The following is a 24,520-nucleotide window of genomic DNA, read 5'->3' on the forward strand; positions in this document are numbered from 1 at the left end:
CTATTATGGTTTATCACGGGATATTGAATATAATCCTCTGTGCCATACAGTAGGAACTTGTTTATCCATTCTACATATAAAAGCTGCTTCTGTGACCCCCAGCCTCTCGCTCCATCTCCCCCAAACCCCTCACCCCCTTGGCAACCACAAGTCTGTTCTGTGTGCCCGGATGTAAAACATATGATAAAGTCGTCAATGTGGTCAACAGGATGGAGCCCCAGGGCGCGCATGTTCTCCCCCAGACCCTCAAACGCTCAAGAAATGGATTGGGAAATTAATGTATTTGAAGAATTAGTCACATGTAATATTCAGAGCATAATAATCTCTGATATATTGGTTGGCCCCAAAGTGAACGAACTTTCTGGCCAACCCAGTAGAAAGTGACTCTATATTTGAAATACACATCTTACTCCCCATTTCTGTCCCATGGAAAAGTACAATCTCAGTGGCATTGGAGAAGAAGGGACTAAGAATCTACTGGGCATTTCTCTCAGCGACCAACCATGAAAGACCAGATCATAAAAGTTACTCCCAAACCATAGTACATACAAAGCAAGGTAATTTGCAAATGTTTTGATGCTAAGTTGGACCAAGTCCCAGAATAAATGCCCTCCACCCCCACCAAACCATCCACCTCTGGAAAGGGCAGCTGACTCTGTGCTGAGCGACTTACAAGAGGGCATTTCAGAAAGGTTAGTAACCAGAAGATAGTATTAAAATCAGTTACAGATTAGCTTTAAAAGAATCAAATGGGGTCTCAGTGTTTAACCCTTTAAAACCACACTCCACAGCACTACCTATTTTCAGGCCTTACTACCATTTCCAGCTTTATAAGGGGTGTGTGTGTGTGTGTGTGTGTGTGTGTGTTTAACGATTGAGTAAAAAAGTATGACCCTTTCTCCCATCTTCCCCTGCCCACAGCCAAAGTCAGGATGTTTGAGCCAGGAGACCACATAAAGATATTATGAAACACCCTCCCCACCCTGTTCCCACCCATAACAAGAGACCCTTAAGCAAGCAAAGTGCTTAAGAGGAAATAAACCACTTTTTGAGGGTGATCCTTGCAACTCTAAAGAGAAAAGCGACACTGCCTGGCCAGGAAATAAACTGTCCTGTGTGCGGCAATTAGCAAACAATACAGAAAAGAGTACAGTGGAGCGCTAATGGGTGGGGTATGGGCCATGTAAGTCCTAGAAGTCAGGAGGAGGAGGGGAGACACAGGGTCAGCTTTAGATAAGATAGAGAACAGACAGGGCTGTGTAGGAGCAAAGATGCTGAAAGGGCCTGAGTGCTGGGGTATAGCAGAGAAAGATGGGACATTGTAATGGAGAGTTCTGCATGGGAGTACTCTCAATTCCCAGCTCCTCTTGGATAAAATCACTTCTTTCCAGCCTTCCCCAGCTTAACACAGGACATCAACATTCAGTGTAAGCCCCAAACTCAGGCTCCCTCTCTGCCTCCTCTGTCTCCCTCCTAATATCCATCCAACTCTCAGCTGATACCATGGGCTTGTCTTTCAAATACATTTCAGATCTACAGCTGCCACCGTAAGAAAGGCCACAATCATCTGTGGTCTGAGGGCCTCCCAAAGCCACCTAACTTGTCTTCCTTGTTTCTTGCCTTTTCTCTCAAAGATTCATCTTCCAAATAGCAGCCAGACTAATCTTTTAAGAACATAAATGGAAGCCCATCCTCCTGCAGCTTCACACCCTCCAATGGCTTCCCACTGATCTCAGGAAACCTCCAAACTCCTTGCCTGAACAGATTACAATGAGACCCTCCTGATCGGGTCTCTTCCTAGCTCTCTAACCTCCTCCTGTGCCAGTCAGCCCTGTGTTGACCCCTCTTCCAAACCCTCCAGTCTTCTTTCCCATCCTCAGACATGTCATGCTTTTTCCAACCTCAGGGCCTTTGCATGTACTGCTTCCCCTTTCGGGAACACTCTTCCCCCAGATCTTTGCATGTCCCCTTCTCCTCATCGTTCTGATCTCTGCTCCAACATCAAATTGCCAGCAAGGCTTTCCTGACCATCCTTATCTGCTGGTCACTGAGCCCAGTGCCCCCAACCTGTCAGCACCCACCCATCCACATCACTAGCCCCATCCATAATCTTTTTCAGTTGCTTCTTAATGAGAATGGGGCCCTGTGTTTTCTTTATCCATCACTGTCTCACCAGTGCCTAGAAAGTGTCAACAAATTCGTTGAAGCTCTGAGCCTTATCACCTCAAACTGCTCACAAGAGACCATGCTTACTCTTTTCATTGACAAGTGAATGAACATGAGCTGTTTCCCACCCCCCCCCCAACTTTTAATGCTGGATGTTAGCAGACTGTTCTTTCCCCTGTGAACCTGTCATTGAACCATTGCTAACTGTGTGTGTACATGAGTGAGTATGTGTGTGTGCAATGTTACTGTAGGTGGATGTAAATATATCACAAACAGGCCATACTCAGGGGACAGGCATTTGAATGGCTGTTGCCTTTCCAATGCTACCTTTTTCACCCCCTTCTCCAAATATTTACTTTTTTTTTAAGCTTGGGAAAGGACTTTTTTTTTTTTTTTTTGCCCGTGCCACGTGGCATGCGGGATCTTCTTTCCCCAACCAGGGATTGAACTCATGCCCCCTGCAGTAGAAGTGTGGAATCTTAATCACTAGACTTCCAGGGAAGTCCTTCCCCTAATACTTTCTGACAACCCATGTATATCCCAAGCGTTTAAAAAAAAAAGAAAGAAAGGTTAGAAAGTCCTATACTTAGAAACCCCCAGCAGAACAGAGATATAAGACAGTAGGTCTCCAGGCTAGTGCTACCCACTGGGGGATCACTTCCCAGCAAAGCTTCAAGGACCTCGGGCCATGCAGCCATTCAGCTCTGGGTTCTCCAGTCAGAGGCATGCAGTGTCCGGGGTCCGACTCCCAGCAGAGCCTGCCCCCACCTCGTGGCCCACAGGCGGGGATCGGTTCCCAGCAAAGCTTCAAGGACCTCGGGCCATGCAGCCATTCAGCTCTGGGTTCTCCAGTCAGAGGCATGCAGTGTCCGGGGTCTGACTCCCAGCAGAGCCTGCCCCCACCTCATGGCCCACAGGCGGGGATCGGTTCCCAGCAAAGCTTCAAGGACCTTGGGCCATGCAGCCATTCAGCTCTGGGTTCTCCAGTCAGAGGCATGCAGTGTCCGGGGTCCGACTCCCAGCAGAGCCTGCCCCCACCTCGTGGCCCACAGGCGGGCTCCATTCTTATCCCTGGCCGTTCTCTGCCTGACCACCCTCAGCTGCGTTCAAGAGGACTTAGGCGAAAAGGCTGTGAGCACAAGCCAGCTCAGCAAGTTTGGGGCCTCCACGTTTCTATTTTGTACCGGCCATAGGAACGGAGGCAAATATACTTATGAAAAAAACAACAACAACAACAACAACTCGTGATGATCAGGGAGAAAGTGGGAATTGATTTGTGGGCCTTTCAAAGGCTTCCCGTGGTTGGCCCTGGAGGCTCCCAAATTCGCAACCCCACAGCGCCCCCTGCTGGCTGTCGGCCTCTGCTCGTTCCCTTCCTGAAGCTGGCAGGTCTCGCTCTCCAGGAACCAATAGACTGGCATGAGCTCAGAGCAGAGTCATTCACGCAAGCCCATTTAATAGATAAGATCGGTGCCCCACGGAGGGCAAAATCTGCCCGGGGAAGGAGAGTGGGAGCCCAGACCCCCACCACCATCATTCACAAGCTCAGTCACCGAGTTCCCCACCCTACTAAGGACAGGGGTGTCATGCTTTAAGAAAATACACCCAAAAAAGCAGAGATGCCAGCACAACTATTTTTAATAATGGTGGCTATTTGCAGCACAAAAGAACTTTTGGTTGTGCCAAAAACTCCTTCAAATAGCGAGTCCCATTGGTCTATTCAAGTGCTGATTTACATACCATGGAGAATGTAGAAACTTCATGTTGAATATCAAGTGTCTCTATCAACTGAAAACCAGTTGGCAAGGAAGAAAAAGTGGATCTGAAAATGCGAATTTAACTCCAAGAATACAAAAAGATTTGATTTACCCAAGTGTAGTCATCAATCCCAAAGTTTTCAGGCATAAAAATGCAGTGTATTGGTACTAAAACTTTAAAAGAACCAGAATAATCCTATTCTAAGGATTCATTCATAGATGTCCTGCACTTGAAATCCAGCTATCGAAGGAAAGGGCATGACTCGGCAGGCCTAAACAAGTTTCCCTCTGGGTTTTCTCCTTTGTTCTATAAACTTTATACTGTCAGTGGACTGGGGATAGTAAGAACCTGAGCTTAAGGTCAAGCCTTTTTCCCTTTTCCAGGACAAGGTGAGGATCCCAGTTGTAAAAGGAGGTGGAGCTTGGGATTCCCAGGAGAGGTGGAATTTCGCAGAACAGGGCCATCACTGCCGTGGCTCCTGTGGGGTTTAGTGGTTCCTGGTAGAAATCTGGTATCAGAAGTAGAGCCTATTCTAGCAGCTGGTTAACCCTGAGGATCTGAGCTTCCTTCAATCGAGAAATATTTCTTGAGTATCCAGTATGTCATGCACTGTCCTAAGTGCTAGAATAGAGCAGTGGAGAAAACAGACAAGTTCCTCGCCCTCTAGAGTTTAGACAGATTCCTAGTCCCCTCTATTGTCCTCAGGGTGGGGATGGGGAAGGGGCAGGCATAGAGACAGACCACATGCCATAGAATGGAGTGAACTCTCCATTCTGTGGAGGTTGGTAAGTGCTATGGAGAAAAGGAAAGCAGGGACAGGAAGTCAGAAAAGCAAAGAGATCTGGGGACTGAATCTCGGGGTGCTCCACCGTCCAGAGTTAGGGGAGATGAGAAGGAACCAACAAAGGGGACCGAGGAAGAGCAGCCAGGGAAGAGACCAGGAGAGCCTGGGGAGCTCAAGAGAAGGGGATTGAGAAGGAAGACGTGAGAAGCCATGTCGAGTACTGCTCTAATGACCACAGTGAGCGCTGGGAGCTGGCTGTTGGGTTTGCAAAGAGGATCTCATGAGTGACCTTGCTGAAACCCGCCCTGTGGAAATTGATGAGGGTGGAAGTCTGGCCTGAGCCCCCAAGGAGAATGGAAGGAGGGGAGGTGTAGCCACAAAGACAGACAAAGGGGCAAAGAAAAGGGGCACAAGCTGGCGACCCTCACCCTGTTGTTCCCCCACCCTTGCGTCCAGTCGATCGACCATCTTCGTGCGTCTCCACACCAATGGGAGTCAGGAGCTGCAGTACCAGCCCGGGGACCACCTGGGCGTCTTCCCCGGCAACCACGAGGACCTGGTGAATGCCCTGATCGAGCGGCTGGAGGATGCCCCCCCTGCCAACCAGTTGGTGAAGGTGGAGCTGCTGGAGGAGCGGAACACGGCTTTGGGTAACTACGGCCAAGCTAGTACCCCACCCAGCCACTCCCAAGGGCCCTTTCCATCTCCGAGGAGTCCCAGGTGTCCAGGGAAGAGGAAACCTGTTCTTCTGCCCAGTTGCCAGTCCAGGCAGGAGAGTGGGTCTCTGTCACCCCCCAGCTTATGAGACCGAAGGCTCCCCTTCTTCATGGCTGAACAGCCTTGACCCAACTAGCTGAGCAAGTGTCCATTTAAGCCAGGACACTGATGGTTCACCCTTGAGGGAAAGAGTCTTACCTTCCTTCATCGGCTAGACACCGATCTTAGCATAGGCTACTTGTCTGACTTCCTTCATCACCCCAGCCTCACCGCCCACCAAGGGAATAGCAGCTAAAGTCCACTCCTGCCTTCTCTTAGAATCCAAAAGCACTAAATGAAGCTTGGTGGCCCACTGGAATTGAACCCGATTTCTGATATCATTAGATTAAGTCCCAACCTGTTTGGGGGCCACCCTTGACATTCCTATTAAAGAACTTTGCAAGGCAAATGGGTCTGATGCTTCATCTCAGTAGCTGTGAGTGAGCTCAGGACTTAAGGAACTGCGATGGCCGCACGTGGTAGCCCATGATACAGTGACACATCTCTTCTACAAGGGAGGCAGGACATAAAGTCAGCGCAGAGTGTGAAAACAGTACGTAGTTGAAACCCTGCTGGTACCCTTAGGAGAGACACTCCTTCTCTTATGAAATCCAGCCCAGCCAGTTCTTCCTCCATACTGGAACAGTACTTTATATCTTGAGTTGAGCGCCTGATGAAGTAGAGGCTTGTGTTTAGGGCCTCTATTGGACTTAAGTACACAGAGGCAGTAGTTCAAACATGGTCTGGAGCAGTACTGCCTGACTATGGATTTGAGCAGCGTTGTTGCTGTTGAGCTCAGTCGCTCGGTCGTGTCTGACTCTCTGTGACCCTAGAGACTGTAGCCCATCAGCCTCCTCTGTCCATGGGATTCTCCAGGCAAGAATACTGTGGGACGGGTTGCCATTCCCTTCTCTAGGGGATCTTCCCAAACCGGAGATGGAACCCACATCTGCATCTCCTCTAGTGCCACCTGGTGACCGTGGGCAAATGCCTTAACCTCTCTGTGCTTCCCTTTTCTCAACTGCAAAATGGAGATAATAATAGCACCCACCACCTAGGATTGTGGCAAGGATTAAGAGAGTTGCTAATAGAAAGTGCTGAGGAAACAAACATGGTACATAGAGAGGGCTAGGCAAGTGTTTGGCGTTTTTGTCATTTTAAATGCTAGAATCCCACTCAGAGGGTGAAAGACTGACACCACGAGAAGAGAGACGGAGGGGAAAATGGACTCATAGTTCGTGCTCAGTTGGTGGCTCATTGCTCAGAATATCAAGGGACGGTCTCATGCTACTTTAATATTTACTCTTAAATTCTGGCACTAGCTTGCTCAGCTGATTTTGGACATGCTCCTTGCGTACAGGAGGCGACCACAGGGTCCCCAGGAAACCTGGCTTTAGATGTGGGATGGAGGTGGCCAGCCAAGGGGTCAGTTGGCTCAGGGGCAGTCAGTTTTTTGGGCCCCATCCTCTGCTCCAGGAGCAGGTCTGGCCTCCCTGACTTGGACCCAAACCCTCAGAGCCCACTCTGTCCCTCCCCCACCCATCTCTCACCTCTGTTGTGCCTCTGCAGGGGTTATCAGTAACTGGACCGATGAGCATCGCCTGCCGCCCTGCACCATCTTCCAGGCCTTCAAGTACTACCTGGACATCACGACGCCTCCAACGCCACTGCAGCTGCAGCAGTTTGCCTCCCTGGCCACCAGTGAGAAAGAGAAGCAGCGTCTGCTGGTCCTCAGCAAGGTGGGTCCCTGGCCTCATTCAATCCCACCACCTGCTCCTTGGAGAATTTTATGGTTCCCTCATGGCTCAGCTGGTAAGGAGTCTGCTTGCAATGCAGGAGACCTGGGTTCGATCCCTGGGTTAGGAAGATCCCCTGGAGAAGGAAATGGCAACCCACTCCAGGATTCTTGCCTGGAAAATCCCATGGACAGAGGAGACTGGCAGGCCACAGTTCATGGGGTCGCAAAGGATCGGACGTGACTAAGCAACTTCACTTCTCCCTATGGTTATTGCAGCAGTGTTTCAGCAGATGGCAGCCTTGAGTGAGAGCTGCCACGGTCTAGTTTGCAGGTCACCATGTTAGCTAATCCATTTTGGCGGCTGCTGCTAAGTCACTTCAGTCGTGTCCAACTCTGTGTGACCCCATAGACGGCAGCCCACCAGGCTCCCCCATCCCTGGGATTCTCCAGGCGAGGCTAGACCTGGCCATCTCCCCTCCTTCTAACAAAGGTCTAACGGAACAGAAGAGCGACCCCATTGAACCTCTAAGTTCTCTGACGGCAGTAGAAATTGCTAACGCTTTTTTCTCCTTCCTTTGGAACCCTTATTATTGTTCAGTCGCTTAGTCGTGTTCAATTCTTTGTGACCCCATGGACCACAGCACGCCAGGCTTCCCTGTCCTTCACTATCTCCCAGAGCTTGCTCAAACTCATATCCATTGAGTCAGTGATGCCACCCAACCATCTTGTCCTCTGCCGTCCCCTTCTCCTCCTGCCCTCAATCTTTCCCAGCATCAGGGTCTTTTCCAGTGATTCAGTTCTTCACATCAGATGATAGTATTGTTCGTTTGATTCTCTACCTCCAGCCATTAAAACATATAAAAACAACTCTTAGTTCACGGACCATATGAGCAGGTGGTTTGTGGGCTAAAGTTTGCCACCACCTCATAGCTGTGTGATCTCTATATCCCTCAGTTTCCCCATCAATAAAATAGGGGTGACAATCAGGCTTATTTCATAATATCCTTGCAACAGTGAAAACTTGGCACAGGATAATTCCTGTGTAAGAGTTAACTATGACTACTTTTTAATTTCCCTTCTTCCCTGAACCTCCGCGAGCGAGCCTGCCTTGAAAGTTCGCTCCAGGGTCTGGCTGCAAGTTCCCTTCTGTCCCTGTCTGCGGTTCAGGGTCTGCAGGAGTACGAGGAATGGAAATGGGGCAAGAACCCCACCATCGTGGAAGTGCTGGAGGAGTTCCCGTCCATCCAGATGCCCTCCACCCTGCTCCTGACCCAGCTGTCCCTGCTGCAGCCTCGCTACTATTCCATCAGCTCCTCCCCGGACATGTACCCCGACGAGGTGCACCTCACCGTGGCCATCGTCTCCTACCGCACCCGAGGTGGGCAGAGGCGCTGGGAGAGCCCCCGGCTCTGCATTTCCCACCCTGCTTCCAAGGGCCCCTGAACACCTGCCTAAACCTCTGCCAAGACCCAAACCCTGGGGAGGAGACCCATCCCTGTCCAAGGTCAGGAAAACTGCGAGAAGAAACAGTGCAGAAAACTGCCCCCTTAGGCAGAGCCAGCTCTGTGCAGAATTAGGAAAGAAATGAGCTGTGCCTTTGGAAGCCTCTGCTCCCAAAGCCCGAGATGCCCTTTGCTCCCTTCCTCCCTTTGCACCCCAAGGCGGCAGCTAGAACAAACCACCACCCTCTCTTCCCTCGGAGAGGGGAGCTCTGTGCTCTGTGACACCCAGCTGGTTGTAGGGCAGCCAGATACCCTGACCTCTGTGCCTGTGTTTTCCATCCTTGGTAAAGAGGTGAAAATGCATGGTGCCTGGGAATTCCCTGGCGGATGGTTGGGACTGTAGGCTTTCACTGCTGGGGCCTGGGTTCAATCCCTGGTCGGGGAACTAAGCTCCTGTAAGCCACGAGGCACAGCCAAAGGAAAAAAAGTACGTGGTGCCTGAGAGAGTGCTGAGACCAGGGTCCTGGCAGGCCACAGAGAGCACATGGACTGAGGCCCTTGCAGTGGACAGGATTAGAATCCAGCCCGCCCCTACCCAGTGGTTTCAGAGCCACGGGCCCACCCCAGCTTTACCATTTCCTTTTCGCCATCAGAGCAAGGGATCCAGACAGGGACCCCTAAGGCAGAAACTTGGCATCGGGGCTGTGAGCCTTCTGTGCTGAAGGATTGGGGAGGCCAGGGATGGGGCAGCGTGAGGGACAGTAGATGAGCCAGATCGCCTCGATTATCCTGTTAGATGGAGAAGGACCAATTCACCACGGCGTGTGCTCCTCCTGGCTCAACCGGATCCAGGCTGACGAAGTGGTGCCCTGTTTCGTGAGAGGGTGAGTAGCAAACGAAGAAAGAGAAGCAGCCATCCCAAATCTGCATCCTGAGGTCCTGAGATGGGGTGGGTGGGGCCGGTGGACCAGCCGGAAGGGTTCTAGAGAGGTGGCCGAGTCAGGCAGGACTGAGAGCAACATTCAGCATCACTCCCAGCTGTTAGGCAACAGGCTCATGGGGGCAGAGCAACCTAGCAGGAGCTAAGCAAGTCCTCTAGTCAAATTCAGGTCAGTGCAACAGATATTTATCAAGTGCTTGTCCTGTGCTAGCTGGGGCCACTGCAGACAACCAGGCAAAGGCAGTTTTCAGCCTTAATGGAATTTTCAGGCCAATAAAATTTCTATCCGAAGCCTGCTGGCCACCCCATGTGTTCCCAGTTTCTTAGAGACCAGGAAGATTTAACCGCCCTCCCTGTCAACCACCTTGCCCTTCCAAACTCAGTTTTAAAGGATATTTCTGCCCTCAGGTAACAGTACTGTATTGTACACTTAAAAACACATTACAAGGATCAGTTTCATGTTAAGTGTTCCTACCATAATCAGTCAATCAAATAAGAAGAATATAGCCTTAAAAACATAAAAATTAAAAAATCATTGATATACCTGAGCTTAGGCCCTCTGTACTTACCTGCTTTGTCAACTGATAACTTCCCTACCTAAACCGTGGACTTGGACAGTCATTTTTCTCAGCTGTGAAGGGTAGAGTGGTCATGGTATCGTCCACATAGCACCAGCACCAGAATCCCCTGGGGTGCTTCAAAAATGCTGAGTCCTGAGCCTAGACTTACTGCATTGCCAGCAATCTACACCCTCTTTGAACATCCCCATGTGATTCTTTTGTACGCTGACATTTGCAGCTCCCAGATTTGGAAAATCTCATAGATGGTTAATTCAGTGGTTCTCAGCCAAGGGTGATTTTGCCCCCCAGGAGCCCTTGGCAAAGTCTGGAGATATTTTTGGCTATCACAGCTGGAGGGTTCTCCTGGCTTCTAATAGATAGAGGCCTGGGCACTAGTCCGTATCCTACAGTGCACAGGACAGCCCCCATCTCTTGGTCGTGGGACTGTATACAGGGAACTATGCAGCCCCCAATGTCAGGAGGGCTGAGGTAGGGAAGCCGTGTATTTGATCCATCCCATTCCCTTTGTGGCTTAGCTCAGCAATGGGGATAATTAGAAAATGGAGCGATAGGCAGACCCTGAGGATTTCCTGTTTGGGGAAATTCTCCAAATTTATGGGACCTTCCAAACATGAAAAGGGCCACCTGACCCCAGTTGAAGAGCTTTAAGTCCCATTGTAGTTCCACCCAGGACAGCCATCTGGTTTACCTAAGATCCAACAGGGTTTTTCTTTTCTTTATTTTTAAATTTTTTTATTGGAAGATAATTGTTTCACAGTGCTGTTGCTGAGCTCAAATATGATCAAGAACTGTTGGATCTCTGTTGCTGTATACAGCAGAGATCCAACAGTTCTTGATCAGATTTGAACTCAGCCAGACTCCTGACTCTCCCTTCCTTGTCCAGAGCGCCCAGCTTCCACCTGCCCCAAAATCCCCAAGTGCCCTGTATCCTGGTTGGCCCAGGCACTGGCATCGCCCCCTTCCGGAGCTTCTGGCAGCAGCGGCAATTTGATATCCAACACAAAGGTGGGTTATGGTCCAGCAAGCACATGATTTCCTCCCCCTGGATCCTGGGAGGGCTGCCTGTATCCCAGCAGCCAGGAGGCATGTCCTGTTCTGTCTCCTTTGCATCACTGCCTGGGGAGGGACTGGGAATACTGTAGCAACCAGACCCACAGGTGAAGTTTATGGGGCAACTCAAGGGACCCATCTAAACAAGTCATCCACACAACTTGTTGCAAGGCCTGAAAGCCCATCCCCAGAAGACATTTCTGTTAAGACATTTCTGTTAACATTTCTGTTAAGCTAGGACCCCCATCTTAAAATGTACGCAGTCCTAGAAGGGGTGTGCATTAAGCCTTATCCAATGGATGTGTGTTTCTGGGATGGTTGCAAAGGCGGTTATTGAAGTGCAGGGTTTGCTGTGCGAGAAACACAACACGTCAGCTTTGGGAGGAGAGAGGAAAAAAAAAAAACCCACAGTTCTGACATGCATTAAACGGAGATTTACTGAGCATCTCATGGATGCCAAACACTATTGTAGGTGCTGGAGGCGTAGCAATGAACAAGACAGAAACAACTGGAAACACACACACACACTCTTGCCCAGTGGAATTGTCATTCTAGTGGAATAGCAAACATACATTCACAAAGTACAGTTGACCCTTGACAGACATGGGAATTGCGTGGGTCAACTTTCATGAAAATTTTTTTCCTTAAATCCGTATATACCATCCGAGGCCAGCTGAGAGCCCATGGATGTGGAACCACAGATACAGAGGACCAGTGGGTTCAGGGGACCAACTATAGCATTGAGCATCAGTGGATTTTGGTATCGGGGTGGGTCCTGGAAGTGACCCCCTGGGATACCAAGGGACTTCACTATGTACTGGGCAGGGGTCTAATGTACATTTGCTTCTTAAAATAACCCTATGAGGTTGGATGCTGTTATTCCATTTTTCACATGGCGACACAGAGACATAGAAAGTTCATCCCTTGGCATCACACAGAGCTGGGATTTGAACCCAGGCAGTCTAGCTTCCAAGTCCGGGGGTTTGGTGCTACCAGTGTGGGGGAGGGGCAGAGGAACGATTGAGACCCAGAGAAAAGGGGTCTGCTGAAGCCTGAACACACGTCACCTACCTCCCTCAGTGTGTGCATGTGTGTGTGAGAGAGACAACACACATCCCCTGCCCCAGCGTCCGCACGCCTCTGCCCCTCTCACACGTGCTAAGGTTCCCAGCACCCTAGCACCCCCACATCGGGCATCAGAGCTGTCGGTGACAGGTTTCCCCACCCCCAGGAATGAGCCCCTGCCCCATGGTCCTGGTCTTCGGGTGCCGGCAGTCCAAGATAGACCACATCTACAGGGAGGAGACCCTGCAGGCCAAGAGCAAGGGGGTCTTCAGAGAGCTGTACACAGCCTACTCCCGGGAGCCAGACAAACCAAAGGTAAGCCCCAGCCCGTCACACACGTGTGCATGCACACTCTGCTCCCGAACACCCTCACCCCTTCTGAACTCTCCTCCGTGACATTGCTCTGAACTTCAGGAAGCATGAAGCATAAACATGCGATCTAAAATATTTAACAGTCCATACTCTGTCATGCCACTTACATGAAATATCCAGAACATCCAGATCCATAGAGACAGAGGCTGATTTGTGGTCCCCAGGGCCTGTGGGAAGTGGGGAATGGGGAGTGACACTTATGGGTACAGGGTATCCTTCTGGGGCAGAGGGAAAGCTTGGGTGGTTGTTCAATACCACGAATGTGCTCAATCCCACTGCGTCGGGCTGCACACTTTAAAACACACCTGCATTTTACATTATGTGTATTTTATCACAATAAAAATATTTACAAAATGAATTAAAAGGGACTTCCCTGGCGGTCCAGTGGTTAAGACTCCGTGCTTCCAATGCAGGGGACACAGGTTCAATCCCTGGTCAGGGGACTAAGATCCCACATGCCTCAGGGCCAAAAAATAAACTTTTAAAATAATTAAATACGAATTTTTTTAAAGTTAAAGAGCACCCCCCCCAATAAAAAATTAAACAGCCCATAAGAGGCACTCCAAGTCAGAGTGGACACGGGCTACAAGACAGGGGCACATCCCTGCTGGATCTTGGGGAACTTCAACTGGACCCCCAGGCGCATCCCAGGAAAGGACCCAGGACAGCCGGGGAAGGGGGTACCCAGAGGGTCTGGGCAGCAGCTACTGGACACCTGGCATGAGAGTTCATCAGTGTCTCAGCAGCTGGCACGGTCGTGCCTAAAAGTACCAGCTGAACACCAGGCTCGCCTCGGGGAAGCTTCCTGAACAACCCAGAAAATTCTCTAGAGGCTGCACTGGACACCCCTTTTGCCCACCTGATATTCCCTTAGCCCACCATTTATCCCAGCAATTCCTGCAGCAGCTGGCTTTGCTCGGGTGTCACCTGTGAGCCCCTCCCCCATCTCCTGCTGTCTGTCTGGGGCTTCTCCAGCACCTGGGCATAGGATGCCTGCAGTACCAGCCCCACACCTAGAGGTGCACGGGTCTAAACAGCCCTGGGGTGACCACTGGCCATGGGAGAGAGGAGCTGGTAGAGAACACCCCACTCTTACGCCTCCGGCGGACAGCTCTGGGCGTGGGCAGTATGGCTCCCTCCAGGGTCCTCAGCAAAGGCAAGCTGCAGCAGAGGCGCAGCTCATCACTCTCTCAGATGGATGGTCCCTCTTCCCCTGCTTCACTCTTCCCAGTCCCCTGCATCTCTGCACAAAACACAGACCTGCCCCCAAGCGCCTGGGTCAGGCTCTGTTCCCGGGGTGGTGGGGGAGAGGGGTGAGCTCCACAGCCTGGCTCCTCCTCACCAGTCGTCCCGCTTCCCACCCCACCCCTAACACCCCGCAGAAGTACGTGCAAGACATCCTACAAGAGCAGCTGGCGGAACCCGTGTATCGAGCCCTGAAGGAGCAAGGGGGCCACATCTATGTGTGCGGGGATGTCACCATGGCGGCCGATGTCCTCAAAGCCATCCAGCGCATCATGACGCAGAAGGGCAAGCTCTCTGTGGAGGACGCTGGTGTGTTCATCAGCAGGCTGAGGGTGAGTGATGGGCTGGCTCCTGGGAGCCCTTTTCTGGCATCCTGTCTCCTCTTCCTCATCTTACCTGTCTCAGTGACTCAGGGGACCCATGATGACATCCCTGCTCCCATCTTCCCATTTATGACTTGGGGTAGAGGACGCAGGTGATCCCAAACCATAGTAGAGAAGGAAAGATAGCTGGGCATGCAGTGTGTATATTAAATAGAATGGGGAGCTGTGATGTATGAAAATGACAAAGCGGGTGGGCCACTAGTAGTTAGACAGAAACGATCCTAACCCAACCATTCCTGTCCCCAGTACCAAGCTGCAGGACTGCCCCGGGCAGTTGTGTAGGTTGGCCACTGCACAAAAGGGTTTGTCCAAAGGGGGCAAGTAGGGGATGAAAGGAGAAGGCAATGGCTCCCCACTCCAGTACTCTTGCCTGGAAAATCCCATGGACGGAGGAGCCTGGTGGGCTGCAGTCCATGGGGTCACTAAGAGTCGGACACGACTGAATGACTTCACTTTGACTTTTCACTTTCATGCATTGGAGAAGGAAATGGCAACCCACTCCAGTGTTCTTGCCTGGAGAATCCCAAGGACAGAGGAGCCTGGTGGGCTGCAGTCCATGGGGTCGCACAGAGTTGGACACGACTGAAGCGACTTAGCAGCAGCAGCAGCAGCAGTGGATGAAAGTCACCACCAGGCCTGGCCTCCCAAGAAGCATGCCTTGGCATGGAACTGTGTTCCTCCCAGAAGGAGGGGTGTCTTTTCCTAATTTGCAAAAAGGCTAGTAGCAGCCCAGGAAGCAAAGTCCCAACTCTGTGGTCAACTGCCCCAAATAGAATAAACTAAGTCCCAGGCCTCCACAAAGCTCCAAATGTGACCCCATTCTTCTCCCTGCTTCCCTAAATGAGCAGCAGTCAAACATTTTCACAGAAGAAGCCCTTGCTCTAATTCTGATACTAAACCCCTACTGCTGCTGCTGCTGCAGCTAAGTCGCTTCAGTCGTGTCCAACTCTGTGCGACCCCATAGATGGCAGCCCACCGGGCTCCCCCATCCCTTGGATTCTCCAGGCAAGAACACTGGAGTGGGTTGCCATTTCCTTCTCCAATGCATGAAAGTGAAAAGTGAAAGTGAAGTCGCTCAGTCATGTCTGACCCTCAGCAACCCCATCGACTGCAGCCTTCCAGGCTCCTCCATCCGTGGGATTTTCCAGGCAAGAGTACTGGAGTGGGGTGCCATTGCCTTCTCCTAGGTTAAAACAATGATGACAGCTTTCCAGTAGAAATGCCAGAGCACCCTGGAGAGACGCAGAGTCCCCTACCACTCTGTCTCGTTGCTATAAGTCCTTGGGACACATTTTCATAGATTCTGCAGAAGAAGGTCGAAAAACCACTCCAACTTAAAATGAAGCCACTCTACAGATGGGAAAGTTTCTTCAAAACCTTTGGGACTGTGGATGCCAGAAACTCTGCTCAATGCATATTCCCCAAACACCGCCTTTCCTCAGTGAGGGGTGGGGGGGCACCTTACCCCCTTGTTAAATTCTCAGTGACACCGCCCTATGGGGTCTCCTTAATGCCCATCCCTCAGTTCTGCCGAAGGAGCTCCAGTGGCTCCAGAAACCCTTGGATGCCCCAAGTTCATCCTCACTCATGGTGTTTCTCGACTTTTCTGTTTGTTTCTGGGCAAAGCTGAGCTAAGATACTCATCATCAGATAAACTATGTCAGGAGAAGTCTCCACTTTAGCAACCATGGTGTTCCCTGAGTGCTAAGCGGGCGCTTTGGCCTTTCTTCCATCTCTGCTGGTCTCTACTGACGGTGACGTTTCACACTAAACCCAGCCGTGCCCCAGATCTGAACTGGCAGGAACAAGGAGGAGGGAGGAAATGGGGAAATGAGCTAAGGTTTCCCCTGGAGCCCCTCAGCTCTTCTGTCCTTAGCACCCGCAAAGCAGCAGCACTCTCTCTGGGTGGGAACAGAAGTGTTTGTTGCCAGCTGGGCTTAGACCCCATGCCCTACAGGGCAGAGGCTCTTGCTAAAACACAGTCTCGGAGACCAGAGGGGTCTCCAGGGGCCCTGAGTTACATCTCATTTCTTTTCTCTTTCTTTGGCCATGGTGCAGGGCTTGCAAAACCTTAGTTCTCTGACTAGGGATGAACCCAGGCCCCTCCAAGGAAGCACTGAATCCTAACCGCTGAGCCGCCAGGGAACTCCCTGCGCACGGTGTCTTCAGGAACCATCTTCTCCACGGATGTTCCATTCCAGGATGTCCGTGTGTCCACCCTTCTTCACTCCCTCAGCTGGCATTTGGAATCTGATCCCTGCTTGTTTCTGTTGCCTAGGATGACAACCGCTACCATGAGGATATTTTCGGGGTCACCCTGCGCACATATGAAGTGACCAACCGCCTTAGATCTGAATCCATTGCCTTCATTGAGGAGAGCAAGAAAGACACCGATGAGTAAGCCGGCTCCTTCCCAGGGGTGAGGGGCGGGCAGAGCCCTGACAGACAGAGATGTCTGACTCCGTTGACCATGGCTTTCCCACGCTGGGGGCCCAGACCAGCAGCATCGGCATCTCCTGGGAATGTGTTACAAATCTAAATTCCCAGGCTGCCCCAGCCCTGCTGAATCTGAATCTCTGGGGTCACGGCACCGAGCAGTTGGTGTTTTTATGACCCCTGCAGGGCATTCTGAGTTCCCCTCAAGTGTGGGAACCCTGGCTGTGGATGTCAGCTTCCACTGGGGCACCCCCAAGTTGAGTGATGGCTCTCGCCACTGCAAGATGTGTTCCTATTCGCTGCTCCTAGGGTTTATACTACCTCTCTCACCCCTCAAATGCTGCTGGCATTCTCATGGATGCAAATTTCAATCGCTATTATTTTGATGATTCCATTTGTCCTCTAGAAATTGCTGGAGATGGTCTGAGGTACCACACAACCGGGATTGAGCATAACTCTTTAAGCCTTACATTAATGCCATGACACATCACCCCTGATTGTAAGCTCACTCCCTGCATCGTCTGCCTCAAAACCACCACCAAGCTCCCTTCAAATTAGGTGGGAATTCAGTTGCCTTGTTTTCAGGAGGCTAGGGCACACACATTCCATTTCATAAGCTTCCTCATTGTCTTCCCCCTTATGACAACACGGCAGTCTTGAAAACATACTTTGGTGTCTCTCAAGCTGACATTATTGCCTTGAAGATCACAGCTCATCCTGGCTTATTGTGTGGCTGAGCCAGGCTCCTTCATCTTTTCATTGATTCATTCTTCATTCACTCAAGATGAGTCCCACCCGGGTGCCAGGGCCTGTCCCAGTCACTGGAGCTGCCAAGGAAGTGAAAGAGACGAAGTCCAGAACTCAGGAGCTTTTCTCTGAGTCTCTTTAAGGAAACAGAGCAGCCTTGCTCCTCTGGCACTAACTCCCTCCCCACTTCTCCTCCTACAGGGTTTTCAGCTCCTAACTGGACCCTCTTGCCCAGACGGATGGCAGGGTGGCCGCCCCATTGCACTCGGCCGGGGTGGCTGCTTTTGTGAGCACGGACACTGCTGAACCTTCCCTTCAGGCACCCCCACGTGGCCCCCGCTCTGCCTCTCGTCCCGTCGCTGTGTCCTGGTCCTCCTCTCCCAGGTTCTCACCTCTCAGTGGTTTCCCGGCCCACTTGGGTTTTCTCCTTGAGTTTTCGTGCTGCAGTGCAATGCCTTTATAATCCGCAGTGGCTCTTACGAAACCATCTCCCCACCCCCGCCTCTTTCTCTCTGTCTTTCCGACAAGGGCAAATCACCGGTGCACAAAACCACTGGAACGTGGGCAGGGCTCGGGTTAGGGTGTTTTCTGGGGTTTGCCCTGGAGAGGCTGCAGGGACCAGATAGAAGAGTTTTTTGAGCTAGTCCCTCAGCCATTCGAATCCCACCCAATCCTTTTTTATGATGACGTTCCGGTCGTGCGTGTGTGTGTGTGTGTGTGTGTATGTGCGTGCGCAGGTGTGATGGGCCTGGGTCTCCCTCTGTCCTCTTGCCTGTGTAAGCATGTCGCCTCCAGACCCTCGGTGCCAAGAAATACGCCCCAACCCGTATTGGAGCCTCACACATCCATAATTAAGGGTCTGTGCTAGCATACCTGAAACACGGGGACGCATCCTAATTGTCCTGGTTATAAAGGGTCAGGGCATGGAGGTGGGGTTTGATGACCAAGGGGGAAATCCCTAGTGAAAGGGGGCATTAGATGCATTCAGGTAGTGGCACCAGTTAGCGGAGCTCTTGGGGGGAGGTTAACCCATCTGATGGATTGGGCAAACCCACTTCCCAGCCCCACCCACCCCAGCCAGGATCACTTAATTGGCCCTCTCGGGCACTCTCACCCAAGACCTGAAGTAACATTGTCCAAGGGAATGAGCTGGAAATAAGGGTCTTCCTGTCTTTGCCTCTGGGTAACTTTGGAAACATTACTTGTTGCTTAATTTCCCCTAATCGTAATGTTATGAAGCTAAAAAGTGTGAATGGATCAAACTTTAAAGTTTTGAAAACTGGAAACAATATCAAGGAAGAATATCACTTTTTTTTTTTTTAATTCTCCCACATGGAGCTTGCTATTTCACCCCTGGGGGTAAAGTAATGGAAGCCAGTGAAGGCAGATCAGGTTGGAGAGGGAATCTGTCACGAGGCATCTAATGGCTTCCTCTACAGCCAGGGTGGGGAGGATCTGCCTTCATGCTTTTGGTCTTCTAAAAGAGATTCCCCCCATTTTTTAAGCTGATAGGATCATCTTGACAAATGATTCTCAACTCAGATAAAAAAAAAAAGGCAGCAAAGTCATTGGCAGGCATCAGGGTGGGTACCGTTTCTCCCAGGCAGACAACCTGCTGAATTCACCTTCTCCGAGGAAATGGGATGGAAAGGTCCCTTTCTACACTTACGCACTAAAAGTCAATGGTAGGCAGTGCCCAGAGACAGCTGATGCTCCCAAGAACCCCTTCCCCAAGGTTGAAGGCAAACAGTCAGCCAGTTTGGAACTTCCGTCTTATTTCATTTTGTCTTGTCCTACAGAAAGCTAGCCCTTTTCTTTCTATACAGCGCACGAGCATTTCTTTCTTTCTTCTCTGCCAAAGGGAGAGAGCCCTGGCCCTCTCTGGAAGGGCCTTAGATCTGGATGCCAGAGGTGTCCCCAGGAGGTGCCCTTAAAGACAAAGGGTAAACTCTGTCTCCCTTTTTCCACCCTTCCCGGCAGCCCTCGCTGGTGTCATATCCCTGGCGCTCGGAGTTCGACTTCATGCCAGTTCTGATTACCCTGCTTCCCTTTAATCCCGTTTCCTCCCGCTCAGGCTTCCATGGTACAGAGACCAAGTGCTCAGCATGCTCGGCTGACCCTCTCTGACCTGGAGGGAAGCCCATTCTAAACCCTTTCTTTCCTGCAAACATGATCCTGGCTAGTAGCTCTCCTCCCAGCAGCTTTCTTTCTAGCCGTTTGAGCCCTTTGGAGATAGCTCCTAAGATGTCACTAGCTTCTGGGGGACTGAACTGCTGTGTCCGACCGCCATCACAGAGAAATGAACCAGTGCTCCCCTTTCCAAATCAAGTTTTATGCACAAATGCTTTTCCATCGCCAGATAAATACTTAAGAGCACTTATTTCCATGCCAGGCACATTCCTCATATAGCCCTGGTCATCTAGTAGCAGGAAGGGCGAGGGAAATAGCATCTTGTTTTATCAGATAGCCTAAAGAAATAATCGTATCACCAGGATTTATCTTTCTTCCCAAGAACGATTGTTTGGTTTGGTTTTTAAGTAAGTATCTTTCAACCCTCAACACAAGCTGATTCATAACTGCTGTCTAGAGGACAGGAGATTAGTCTGATGTGTGTCTCTCATTTGACAGAATTCTCTGATACCCAAAGCCTCGCTGTAATGAGCCCATCAAGAGGCAGGAGTGGAACCCTGATTTCAGGCTCAGCTCTGATCCACAGTAGCTAAACACTGCCCTCTTGTGGTGCTGTGAGGTTCAGTCCCAGTAGCCTGCAAATTTGGGTGTTAACAATTAGTGAGCAAAAATGGGGTTGACTGGGCATTTGATTTGGCAGGGGGGAGGTTCATCCTAGTTACAGGGCTATTATTTCTCCCTCCCTCTCGAGCTGGCCAGAAGTAGCTCCAACTCGATTTAACAAAAGTGAGTTTGGCCTGGAGGGACACGAAATCCCCTGCCACAGGAAAGTGGAACAGTCATGCTCCCTGGTTGTCACTGTGAATCCTATTCCTATGGTTGTGCTGCAAAAGAAGCAGAAGTCATTAACCTCCCAAAGAGGATACAGGCTTCCCCTTGGCTTCTATGGAGTGAGACAGTCAGGTGTCTTTGCTTTGGGGGCAATGCTTCAGACCCACCGAAGTGGAGTTTTAAAAGCAGTCCTGAGTCCGAACAGTAACTCTGCCATCATTTCTGCGGACAGCCCTGAGCTGGTGACCTAATCTTTCTGAGTCTGCATATCCCCCTTTATCACAAAGTGGACTAGATGCGATAATGTCCAGAAAATGCCCCAGTTGCCATACCTGGCCCATGATAAGCAATAGAATTTTGTTTCACTTAATCGGTGTCACATCTTACCTCTCCAGTATCCGGAAGGCACAGTCAAGTGTACAGAGCAAACCACAGTTCCTCTCTTACAGAAGGTTGGGATTTGTGATGCAGAGACACAGGTCTTAGAATCAGTGTCCAGGTCTGGGGTTTGAGTGATCGCCAGGATTCCCCCGGCAGGTTTGGGGAAACGAGATCGCCAGGATGTAGGAGGTCGGGGGTGGGGGGTGAAGCATGGATGGAGAGCAGGCAGGATGGATCAGGTCTGGCTTCTGACATAGCCTGGCTTTGGGAGGCTGAGAAAGATGGAGGTATGCAGCAGAGACAGGCAGGGAATGGATGGAATTTTGTCAAGGGATTTTGTCTTTATTTGGTAGGCAACACGGAGTCCTTAGGAGTGTTTCTTTTTTAAGAGGAAGATGAGCTGATGGGAGTTATGCTTGGAAAAAAATGTTCTGGCTACAGCATAGAGCATAGACTGCTGACCTGTTGAACTATTGGCTAGTTGTTGCAGAAACCCAAGACTTGAATGAGGGAAGGGGCAGATTATAGTGATAAAGACATTCCAGGGGTTGAATTACCAGGACCTGGACTCCCGACCTGTTGTGGACAAAGAGAACAAAGGCAGAGTCAAAAGTCTTGCCTCTAGGCTGAGAAACAGGTCTCAGGAGGAAAAAACAGGCTCCAAAGAGAACTGAGTTTTCAGAGGTGACAGAGCCAGGTTCCCTCCACCCCAAGTCAACAGGGTGGATCCTCCAAGGTCCACACCTAGATGGGCAGAAAGAGAACTGACCCCAGGCCACCAGACATCAGCCCGAGAACACAGGAATTTCTTGCCAAACACACTCTTTGCAGCCACCTGCTTGGGGCTTCCAAAAGGAGGTCAGGTTTTGCCCTAAGTCAGGTTTGCCACAAGCAAGATTCTCTGACCCAGATCACGGTGCCAGAATGATTATCGGCAAGCTGATGTCTGGACTCCTCACCACCATGGCTCTGGTCCCTTTTAATTCATGCCATTTGGAAAAGCGTGGACTTAAGATCTTAGGCTGGCCATGTTCCCTTGTATATTTCCATTGCCCCTGCCACCAATATCCAGCATGGCGCTGTGCCTGCCTTACCCTCGAAGCCTGCTGTCTGAATAGGCACGTTAATCTGAGACCACCTGCCAGAGACAAGGAAAAAGAAATATTAATCTGGGCTTCCCTTGGGACCTGCCCACATTCCCTGTCTTCTCCCAGCCTTCTCCTGCATCTAAGTGTGCCATTCGACTCAAGAATGAAAGGCCAAAAGCAGGGATGGAGGATAAAGAATCTGAGAGGCTGTGAAGGCAACCCTGCCCCCTTCCCGAGGGACTCAACAGAGATGGTCCCCACAAACCTGAAGCCTTGGGGACTAATGCAGCCTGGCCTTTCCTCTTTCTCCCACACCCTCCCGGACCTTGGTCCACCTGCCGGTCTCTGCCTGACGGCACAAACACACTGATGTGTCTCAGGTCCAAGGACTCAGGTAAACTCTTACGCCAGGAAAGCAGGAACTGTTTGCAGGGGGGGGGGGGGGGTCTGTTCTCTATTAATACTGTCTGAGTCATGTGCATGGGAGGTGATTGGGAGTAAACACACCTTGGCATGTTTCTGAATTCGCTATTTCCTAGAATATCTGAGCAAGCAGGGCATGTGTGTCTGGTCCCAAGCAGAGACCGTTCTTAAGCAGGTGGCCCTGGCAGGCGGGAACAAATCTGCCCAAAGATACAGCTTTCCAAAGTCTTCTAGAAATTGGCTCCAGGACATCAAAGTGCCCAGACTTGGCTCCTAGGAGATGCTTGGAGGCTCTAGTCCAGAGTCCGTCAACCTCAGTATCGTTGGCATTCGGGGCTGGAGAATTCTTTTTTTTTTTTTTTAATTTTTTTATTTTTTAACTTTACAATATTGTATTGGTTTTGCCATATATCAACATGAATTCGCCACAGGTATACACGTGTTCCCCATCCTGAACCCTCCTCCCTCCCCATACCATCCCTCTGGGTCGTCCCAGCGCACCAGCCCCAAGCATCCAGTATCGTGCATCAAACCTGGACTGGCGACTCGTTTCATATATGATATTATACATGTTTCAACTTTGGGTAGGGGGCTGCCCAGGGCTTTGTAGGATGTTGGCCAGCATCCCTGGCCTCCACCCACCCACCCGACCCCCTTGAAAGTTGTGACAACCAACTGTGTCTTCAGACCTTGCCAGATGAACCCTGGGGACAACAGACTCTGTACCGGTTGCCCCAGGCCTTCTTACCATCCACCTTCTGGAATAAGCGAAGCATTTCTCAGCCCGCTGGTTTTCCTTCCATTATCTGCTGCCCAACAGAGACTCGAAGGATTTCAAGAGGAAATGGGAAAGTACGGTTTCACCAACTCCCTCCCAGGACAGAAAGATGACAGTCCCGATTCAGTAAGATGCTGTGCCCTTGGCGTCCAGTTCGGACGAAGACTCACGGAGGCCCAGTGCCCTCCCGTGCCCACCCCCTCCCCGCCTCCACCCTTCTGTCCTTGCTGTCGAGTTGTCGTTGTGATTGTAAGACCCACTCCGGGCTCAGCAGTGGTTTTCCAGGCGGCGCCGGATGGGTTTGTGGGTGGGGGTCGCCCTCTGTCACTGGGCAGGTGGTGGGTTTCTGTTCCGGGTCTGGGGAGCTGGGGAGGTGGGCCGAGCGGGTGTCGTCGCCTCTCACCACACTGCACCGTCAGAAACTCGGACCTCCCCCTACCTCTGAGCTCTCGATGCTGCTAATGCTGCCAAGTGTCCCGTGCGCTCCAGCACCTTCCCAGAACGCGCTCTGCAAGGTTGTCCAGGCTGTACTCGCCGCATGCTCTTCTTCTGTATCATTCTTCTAATTTGATGAAATTCAACAAAAGTCTATTTATGCCTGTTTGCATCATGGTCAAAATATTAAAAAGTGGACTCAACTCAACTGGCTGTGGTCTTTTGTTTGACTGGCCTAGAATTTCTCACGCCTGTTGCCCACTGCGTGCGGCTGGCCGGGTGCCCCCAGGAAGCCCAGTCTGAGATAGAGGTGGCAGGAGGCTGATGGGTGGGGATGGGGCAGGGAGGGAACCTGAGCTGCCACGTTGTCTCAACAGAAACTTCCGCCAACCCTGCCGGGAATTCTGAAGATGGCCTTGCAGGGCTGTCCCCAATGTAGGACAAGGAGCCCTGGCGCTCTGCAGCTGAAGCCATCTCCCAAGGGCATGAGGGCGTTCTCAGGGTCCAGAGGAAGAGCTGCGGACTCCTGACACATATCTGGAGGGCAATTCTCAGTGTCCTGTCCACCCTCCTCCCGACCCCTTTGCCCCTGTCACAGCTGCATCCCTAGAAAGGACCCCAAAGGGATAGTACCACCTTCTCCCTCAGCCCCCTCTCCCTGTACACACGAGCCTGAGGCCCTGAACCTAATTCCCAGCTGACTTCAGACTCGATTCCGAAAGGAAGAGACTTCCAAAGCAATAAAAGGGGACATCCCCATCAGTCCAGCAGTTAAGACTTTGCCTTCCAATGCAGGGGATGTGGGTTCAATCCCTGGTCTGGGAGCTAAGATCCTACATGCCTCTTGGCCGAAAAAACAAAAGATAGAAACAATATTGTAGCAAATTCATCAAAGACTTTAAAATTGGTCCACATTAAAAAAAAAAAAAAAAGCATATAAAGGACAGATGAAAAGAAGCAACCCCAAATACCCTGACAGAGTGGCTACTAT

General features: G+C 51.0%; 1 protein-coding gene across 2 annotated transcripts in view; it reads left to right on the forward strand.

The window, feature by feature from the left end:
• NOS1 (nitric oxide synthase 1) overlaps positions 1 to 24,520 on the forward strand; it is a 208,681-nt gene that overhangs the window by 171,787 nt on the left and 12,374 nt on the right. Inside the window, exons 22-30 of one of the 2 annotated variants that reach the window (XM_059876394.1) lie at positions 5,165 to 5,358; positions 7,034 to 7,203; positions 8,370 to 8,580; positions 9,441 to 9,528; positions 11,049 to 11,170; positions 12,447 to 12,595; positions 14,035 to 14,229; positions 16,559 to 16,677; positions 17,665 to 23,737. In XM_059876394.1, the coding sequence (XP_059732377.1) occupies positions 5,165 to 5,358; positions 7,034 to 7,203; positions 8,370 to 8,580; positions 9,441 to 9,528; positions 11,049 to 11,170; positions 12,447 to 12,595; positions 14,035 to 14,229; positions 16,559 to 16,677; positions 17,665 to 17,680 (1,264 nt within the window). In that variant the 3' untranslated portion in view covers positions 17,681 to 23,737. Of the gene's footprint in view, positions 1 to 5,164; positions 5,359 to 7,033; positions 7,204 to 8,369; positions 8,581 to 9,440; positions 9,529 to 11,048; positions 11,171 to 12,446; positions 12,596 to 14,034; positions 14,230 to 16,558; positions 16,678 to 17,664; positions 23,738 to 24,520 lie in introns of those variants that run through there. The other variant, XM_059876393.1, reaches the window with a different exon arrangement.

Source organism: Bos taurus, chromosome 17 (assembly GCF_002263795.3).
Source record: "Bos taurus isolate L1 Dominette 01449 registration number 42190680 breed Hereford chromosome 17, ARS-UCD2.0, whole genome shotgun sequence".
Lineage (NCBI taxonomy): Eukaryota > Metazoa > Chordata > Mammalia > Artiodactyla > Bovidae > Bos > Bos taurus.